The following is a 9,009-nucleotide window of genomic DNA, read 5'->3' on the forward strand; positions in this document are numbered from 1 at the left end:
TTATTACTATTATTATTATTATTATTATTATTATTATTATTATTATTTCGTTTACAAAAAAAAAAACATTCCGGTAAAAGGAAAGAAAGGATGATGAGTAAAAAAAGCAAAAAAGTTTTTCAAATAAGTTTTAATTTATTATTATTATTATTTTTTTTTTTTTAAATTGATTTATCACGAAGAAATTAATTAATTAATTAATTAATAATAATAGTAGCACAACCTTCGAGTTAATAAATAAATAAATAAATAAAATTCGTTATTTGAACATTAATTAATTAAAATATTGCAAAGAGAAAATAAATAAATAAATAAATAATAATTTTTTTTTAATTAAGGCCAAGTTTTTTTTTTTTAATATTAATAAAATATTTAAATAAAATACATAAATAAAATAGTTCAAAAGATTAAAATTTATTAATCGTTATTATCATTATTATTATTATTAATAAAATAACAATAAAAAAATGAGATGACGAATAAACTAAACGATATATATTTAATAAATAAATAATTTATCTTATTTTTTTTACAAAACTTTTATTTATTTATTTATTTAATAATTATTATTATTATTAATAAAATTTTATTTTTTTTTACAATAACAATTTGAAAAGAATTAATAAAATTTTCTTTTTTTAATAATAAATCTAATAATTATTATAATCATCATTTAAAAATTTTATTTAAAAAAAAACCGTTAAGGGAGTGACGTAACAATAGTTAAATGACGTCATCAATCAATTTATTAATCTTATTAAAATTATTATTATTTATTAATCTTAAAATTTGACGGGAGTGAACAAATTAAAAACGAAAAAATTATTTATTTATTTTCTCTATCCCCTTTTCTACTCTCTTTTCTTTACAATATTATCATCATCATCATTATTATTATCAATACTAATAATCAATAAATCGATGACGTCAAAAAAAAACCAACTAATAATGATGATTATATATATATAAATATATATTTCTGAATTAATATATAATTTTTTAGGCCTATCGAGTAAAAATTTAAAGAAAAAAATATCATCATTATCATTATCATTATCATCATTATTATTATTATTATTAATTAATAAATTTGACCGACCAGCAGCAGCAGCAGCAGTTGTAGTAGCAATTTAGGAAAAGCAATAGTTAAAATAAGAAGCTTTTTTTTTCTCTTCATTTACCTTTTGTAACAATAATAATAATGACGAAGTAATTAAAACGAATCTAACTATTATTATTATTAATAACCTAACTAACTATTAATATATATAATCTATTATTTACATAATATTAATAATAACAAGTTATTGAAATTTTTAAAAAGTAATTTAATAACTAACGTTAAAAAGGCCTTTTATTGTGCTTAAAAAAATTATTTAAACTTTTTTTTTTTTATCTTTTTTCTTTCTAAAAACAATTTTCTAATAGATTTTCGAAATATTTATCATCATCATCATCATTATTATTATTATTATTATTAATAAATTAATTAAAAACTTTTATCATAAATGATTAGAAGGTATTAGTTTAAGATAAAGTCTCCCATCCCTTTAATAAAAATTTACGATTTACCTTTTAATAACAAACAAACGAAAATCATCATCATCATCATCATCATCATCATTATTATTATTATTAAATATTCTTCTGCTGTTTGATATCATTATTATTATTATTATTATTTGCGCGAAAATGTGTACGTTTGTTGGTATCGTCTGTGTGACGAGTTTCTTTTTGTACGACAATTTTTATTTATTAATAAAAGGCTTCTTTTTTATTTTTTTCAAAATAATAATAATAATAATAGTAATAGTAATGATGATGATGATGATAATAATAATAATAATAATAATAATAATAATTTAAAATTGTACTGAGAAAAATTTATTTATTTATTTAATAAGTTTATATATTCGGTAACTATTTTTTATTTATAAAGTTTAATTATATAATTTTTTTAAACTACACCCCCACCCCCCACCCCCGCCCCCCTGGAAAAAAAAGAGGGAAAAAATCTCACGTTGATGCACACGTGGATCGTTGAAATTTTTTTTTTTTGTTTGTTTTCTGATTGGTCGGATCATTCAGTCTACACATAAAATAATTTAAATAAAAAAAATCGCGTAGTTTATTATTATTATTATTATTATTAAAATTATTGCTAACAATTTTTTGAGAGAGAAATATACCCCTTTATTATTATTATTATTATTAATTATTAATAAATAGAAATGTTTATTATTAAATAACAGAAAAAAAAATGTAAAAATAATAATAATAATGATAATCGTTTGAATGATGACCAAAAAAAATCAAATTTATTATTATTATTATTATCGTTGGATAATTAATTAAGATTGTCATGATGATTGGAAAAAATGTCGTAGGCTTCGATTGATCGATTGATCGATGGATCGATTAATCGAATAAGAAAAAATAAACAAAATTTTGTCTTGTTTCGTTCGAGAGTATTTTTTTTTATCGATGATAATAATAATTAATAGTAATAATAATAATAATAAATAATACAAATCACCAAGATGGCGAATTAATTAAACTACTTTATATATATATATGTAAGAGTGGATATAAATAAGAAATTTAAAATTTTTATTATATATAAAATTAACAAAATAACGAATGCTAATCAATTGCTTTTAATTTTTTTTTTTAACAACAATAAATATTTTAAATTTTTTTTTAACAAACGACAAATAAAAAATCGGCGGCCATTTTGTTTTCGTTTGTTTTTTTTTATTTATTTATTAATAATAATAATACTGTAAATAATTATTTCCGTTAGGAAAGAATAAATTAAAATTATTATGTGCGCGAATGAAAAAAAGAATCTGATTTGATTTGAGTAGTAGTCGAAGTACGTAAAGCGAACACTAGAGGGGGTAAAAAGTGCGGGAAAAAAAGTAACGTTGTTTATTCGTTTGTTTTATCAAAATGGCGTCGGACGTGTTATTTAAACGAGTGTTGGTAAGTTTTGTTCGTCTTCTTTTATATCGGCCGTGCTTCCGAAAGTCGTAGAACTTTTAGATTTTCTCATTAATAACATGCTACTTGTTTTTTCAATGCTTTTCATTAAAGAAGTACCAGTTTTTTCTAAATTTTTAATAATTTTTTCATTCGTTTCGACAATCGAACTGTGTTGTAATTTTTTCTCTTTTGCCATGGCGTCGAGTTGTTTGTAATTCGCCGTTGTATATTTTAATTTTTCAGTTTTAGATTTTTCCCCACTCGGTGATTTCTTTTGTTTTTCTTCTGCTTCTGCCATTTTTTTCTCTTGTTTAGCCGTTGCTTCGAGTTGTTTGTAATTGGCCGTTGTATATTTTTGTTTTTCAGTTCCTCCACTTGGAGATATTTTCTTATCCTTTGCTTGTTGTTCCAATTGTTTGTAATTAGCGGTAGTGTATTTAGTTTTTTCTAATTTTCCATCACCTACAGCATAAAACAAAAACACAATTTTTTTAATTTTCCTCATTTGTTTTCCTTTTATCTATTCATTCAAACTACATTCAACAATTATTATTATCATTATTTTTAATATAAATAATTTTTTCTAGGTTTCACCTCGGTACCACCAGGTTTCACCCAGGAGTGTGTGTGTGTGTGTGTAAAGCCGAAGCCCAAAAAAGCATCCCTGAGAAAAAAAATGCTCAGCAAATTAATAATAATAAAAAAAAAAATGAAAAATGAAAAACTAAGCGTAAAAGGTGAGTTTCGTGCTTTTTTTTTTTTTTTCTATTTTCTTATCACAATGAAAAATAGTAAAATGATATTATTTAAGTGACATTTTTTTTCTTGGTGCTACTCACCAAGGCTCGGCATTATATTCTCGCCGAAGCCGTAGGGATCTCAAAATAATAATAATGTCACTGAATCGTGCAGAAATTTATTTTATCCTTTTTCTCACCGTCTTCATCCTTTGGACTTTGATCGTCGGTGATGGAGCCCCCCACTCCACCTGAGGGGCATATTGATTGTCATCTTAGTGCCAGAGTCGAAACGATGGGTGGCCTCGTAGGTTTGTTTTCTAATATTTTTTCCAATTCCGACATTAAACTCGTATTTAATTTTGGTATAAGCTAAAATAATCATAAAAACAATACGGATACGGGAAACGTGTTATTATTGTTCTCGTTTTACATTATTTAGTTTGTCATTAGTGTGTCATTATCATCATTATCATCATCATCATTATCACTACCTGTAGACTTTGTATACTTTCGTATAGTTGATCCGCTGTCGTCGCACCCAACAGAAGACATTGTACGCTTTCGTTTTTTAAACACCACGCTATTGATAATTGTGTTAGTGTGCATCCTAATTTTTCCGCCATCGATGATATATCCCTGATTTTTTCCTGTTGTTTTTTTATTTCGTCCGGTTGTAGTTTTTCCTTTAACCAACCCGTGCACTGTTTTTGCGAAAAATTGAATCGTTATTTTGTAAAAAATGTTTCGTTTTTTTTTTTTTGCCGTTTACCTCTTTGTTTGCCGTTTCCTCTTCCGCCCAACTAAAACTCGAATATTTATGTTTGAGAGAACTTTTCGAGACTAGCGGTATGACGTTGTCTTCTATTTTACCACTTATCAATCCCATTGTCAATGGTGCCCATGCCATGAGACCGACACCTATTTTATTATACAATTCTGGCATGTACAATTCCGTTTTTTCCCTGTTGGAAAATGATAGTGATAAGAGCGACTCTCTCTCTTCAGCACAGTACCTAAAAAAAATTTTCTTTTTTTCCCCCCTAAAGCTCCTCACCTGCAAAACATGTGATATTCAGATTGTTCGCAAATCGGTGTCACGCAATTAAACGTTCGACAATTCGTATAAGCTTCCATAATTTCAACCGTTGACCATCTAGCCGTTCCCCAATACAAAGCCCATCCTTGTGATATCACGTGATTCATAGCTCTCACTATTTCTAATTAAAAAAGAGAAAATTCGAGAATTAATCACGCGTTTCTCATCCGACATTTAGAGACATTTTAACTTACCCTCCATTGGACACATGGGATCGGCTTTGTGTAAAAAAATGACGTCGATGTAATCTAAATTTAAACGTTGTAAAGATGCTTTCACGGATTCTAATATGTGCTTTCTGGACAATCCTCTCTCGTCGGATTTTGAATTCCAATAAATTTTACTTGTGACTATATACGAACTCCTTTTCCATCCTCTTTTTCCCAATATTCGTCCCATTTCTATTTCCGCTTTTGGACCCGAATAAGCTTCGCTCAAATCGAAAACGTTTATTCCACTTTCGTATGCCATAACCATAACTTCTTCTGCTTGTTCTTCTGTCAAATTACTACCGAGTGTTACCCACGTACCTGTCATCGACACACAAAAACAAAAAATAAATTTTCTTCTGCTTTTCCTTATAAAAAAAAAAATTTTCTCGTCATTTTCTTTTCTTTCTATAATTCATTCGCCATTAATCACTCAACGTTGACGAATTTGACTTTTTTAAATTTATTTTATTAAACTTTTTGTTTCTGCTGTTGCTGTTGCTGCTGATGTTTCTTGATTAATTATTATAACATTAAAAAATTTTAATTTAAAAAGAAAATGAATTGTACATTACCTAAACCAACATTTGAAACTCTTAATCCGCTTTTTCCTAAATTTCTATATCTTAAACCTGGAGTTACGGTTCCCTGTCTCGTCGATATAGGATTCGTACCAGAATTTATTGAATTTTGATAATGAAAATTTGATAGTAGTAGAGCTTCTTTCGTTCCGGGTACTCCCATCGTCGTACTCGTACTCGTCGTCGTACTCGTCGTCATCGTCGTCGTCGCCGTCGCATGCATTGTTAAATGTTCGTTTGTTCCAGTAAATTCTTCCATGCAGTCCAAACTTGCAATCGGTGCTCGACAGCTAAACGTAATCATTTTAAAAACAAACATTTTTTTTAATTTAAATTTTTTTTTTTTTTTTTTATAAAAAAAACTCAAATCTACCGGAAAAACAAACCAAAACAAACGAAAAACCGGATTAAAAAACAAAAAAAAAATCACAAAAATGTCGCCATCATACAAATAATAATAATAATTTTTTTTCTGTAAAATTTTTTTGTATAAAATATCGAAATAGGTACAAAAAAAAAGGATATGTCGGGATTGTCGGAAACAAACGTGTGCTGCTTGTGTTTGTTTCTGTGTTTGTTTCTGTGTTTGTACGATAAAAAAATGCGTGCGATACAACAACATCCGTCTCCTCGATTTACTTTAATTATTTTTTAAATATTAATTAATAAATTTATGACGTCACGTTTAACATTTTCCAATATTTTCTTTTCAGGACCGTGTCAAGGAAGAGAAAAATCAAATCTGAGTGGAAATTCTTTGCGACATTTTTAAAAAAAATCAAATCCAGTCTTGATTTTTTTATTGGAAACGAATATGGAAAACTCATGGAAGAATTTTCCACGAGTTTTGTTTTTCAATGACGTCATAGGATAAATAATAATCAAAAAAAAATAAAATTCGTGTAAGTAAAATGTCTACGTATATTTAATTTAATTTAATAAAAACAATCGTGTATGTACATAATAAGAAAAGAAAAGAAAATGGAAAAATGGAAAACTGTTTAAAAATGCATGCAAATTTTCCTTTTTTTCCTTTTTTTCATTTTCACCTCGGCAAACTACTTTAAAAGAAAATTTTTTTTGTTTTGAAAAAAACAAACAAACCAATTGGAAAAACAAAACAAAAAAAAAAACTTTTCTTTCCTTTTCTTATTAATTTATTTATTTTTAAATATGTATATACGCATACACGAATAAAAATCGGAGGGAGGGAAAGTGGGGGGGAAGAGGGGGAGGGAAAAGGAAATTTTTTTTTTTTTTCGATAATAAGAAAAGTTTCCAACATGGAACGAAATGAAAAATTTTCTTCTTTTCCGTCTTATTCGATTCCAAAAAAGTTTTTTTCCTCTTTGATTAATTTAATGAAAAAATTTTTTTAAAAATGTAATTTCCATGTAAATTTGGCAACGTTTAAACGTTTCGAAAAAAACAACATCATCATCATCATCATCATGGTTTGGATCACGAAAAGAAAATTTTTAGAAAAAAAAAATCCCCGAGAAATTTATTTGGCCACTAAATTTATCTACCCTAACCGACCGCAATGCTTTCCCGCCCCCTTTCCCCTCTTTTCCCTTTTCTCTCTCTCTCTCCCCCTTCCCATTTCGGGTTCGACTTTTCCAGTTTTTCCATCCTATTATTTACAACCGTTTCCCAAAAGCATTTAAAAACAAGTTCCATTAAATCCGACAAAAAAAAAAAAGAAAAAAAATTTTTTTTTATTTTTCTCATTGAATAAAATCATCATTTCCTCCTTAAGCTTTTCATCATCATCATCATCATCATTGTTATTATTATTATTATTATAAAATTCCAGAACGATTTGTTTTCTTATAATAATAATAATAATAATAATAATAATAATAATAATAATAAAATCATCGTGAAATTTGTTAAGAGGATTTAATAAAATAAAGAAAATCATTTAATTTTTTTTCTTTTACAGTCTGAGCCGTTCGGTCTGGAGAAACGGAAAACGTTCCCCCTACCCCCCAGTAAATATGATTGAAAAACGTTCGAATTGGAAAAAAAGGGGGGGGAAGTACACGGAAAAGAGGAAAAACAAACGAGTGTCATTATAACGTCAATGGGTAAGTTCGATTTTTTTATTATTTTTTGTCAGAAAAAAAACGTTCGAAATAATTGATTTCGGGTGAAAATTTTCCAGCAGGCTCTTGCTCTTGCTCTCTCTCTCTCTACCCGTTTTGATTTTCCCAATTTCCCAGCATTCCAACTAAGATTTCCCTCCGAAAAAAAAATTAAATTTTTTTATTTTTTTTTCCCGGGGAATTTAATGGGAAAAATTTATATTTTGTGGGGATTCCATTTTTTTTTGGCAAAGGAAATGACGTCATCTATAAATAAATCGGTTAAAAAATGTTTTTTTAAAAAAAAAAGCAGACGATTTTTTTTTATTTTTTTTACTGGAGAAAGTTTAGACATTTTCTTCTCATTTTATTCATTAATATTAATAAACTCTGGAGAAAAAAAAGAAAAAGAAAAAAAAGAAAACTCGGTGGGAATAAAATTTACAAAAAAAAAAAAAAAATTCTCCAGTTTAATCAGTTTTATTAAATGAATTTCTATCTCTCTCTCTCTCCCCACTCTCTCTCTCTCTCTCACTTTATTTTTTTTTCATTCTTCATGAAGGAAGGAAAAAAAAAAAAAAAATAGAAATAAAAATAATAAAAAAATTTTTTTTTTTCTTCTTCTTCTTTCCATTCTCTCTCTCTCTCTCTCTCTCGCGCTCGCTCACTCTCATTTTCTTTCTCTCTCTTGATTATTGTTAGCTTTCGAATGCGATATATTGGCTTCATTCCAGGAGTTAAAAAAAAAAAAAAAAAACTGGAGAAAAAGAGAGAAAGGAAAGCGCAATGCAGTTGAATTTTGAGTTTCCAAAAAAAAAAATTTTTTTCCCCCTCCCCCCTTTGTACTCCCAAACGGAAAATAAAATAAAAATTTATTAAAAATTCCATTTTTCAATTAAAACTACCCCCCCCCCTCTCTTAAGCCCCCCCCCCCAAAAATAAATAAAATTTTAGAAATTATTTTTTTATAATTTGTTTTTGCCATTTCGGTCGCCATTTTTTTTTTTTTAAATTAAATTATTGTTTTTCCATAAAAAAAAAATTTTTTTCCTCCCTCTCTTTCGCCTCCCCCCTCTGCCCCCCGTCTGTTATTTATCATCATCGTTATCGTTCAAATTTGTCCGTAAAGTTACATAAAAAAAAAGTACAATCAGACAAGGAATAAAAAAAAAAAAAAAAAAAGATCAAAGGTGAATAACTTTTTAGCTTGACCGAGTTTCCGTCGCCATGACAGTTTTAACTTTTTTCGTGTACATTCTCCCCCCCTTCCCCACGGTTTTAAAAATTAAGTCGATTTTAAAATTAAATCAA

The 9,009-nt window shown here is 27.3% G+C and overlaps 2 protein-coding genes across 2 annotated transcripts; both read right to left on the reverse strand.

The window, feature by feature from the left end:
- Positions 1-2,971: 2,971 nt before the first annotated feature.
- Phum_PHUM498140 (uncharacterized protein) lies at positions 2,972-3,837 on the reverse strand (the record flags this gene model as incomplete). Its single annotated transcript, XM_002430720.1, has 2 exons — positions 2,972-3,447; positions 3,825-3,837. 2 exons carry the CDS (start codon positions 3,835-3,837, stop codon positions 2,972-2,974), a joined length of 489 nt encoding a protein of 162 aa, XP_002430765.1.
- Positions 3,838-3,992: 155 nt separating this feature from the next.
- On the reverse strand, positions 3,993-5,870 carry Phum_PHUM498150 (uncharacterized protein; the record flags this gene model as incomplete). Its single annotated transcript, XM_002430721.1, has 6 exons — positions 3,993-4,094; positions 4,217-4,426; positions 4,495-4,687; positions 4,780-4,942; positions 5,016-5,351; positions 5,606-5,870. The coding sequence occupies 6 exons, from the start codon at positions 5,868-5,870 to the stop codon at positions 3,993-3,995; spliced, it is 1,269 nt and encodes a 422-aa protein (XP_002430766.1).
- Positions 5,871-9,009: the final 3,139 nt, after the last annotated feature.

This window comes from Pediculus humanus, genomic scaffold (assembly GCF_000006295.1).
Source record: "Pediculus humanus corporis 1103172108266 genomic scaffold, whole genome shotgun sequence".
Classification (NCBI taxonomy): domain Eukaryota; kingdom Metazoa; phylum Arthropoda; class Insecta; order Psocodea; family Pediculidae; genus Pediculus; species Pediculus humanus.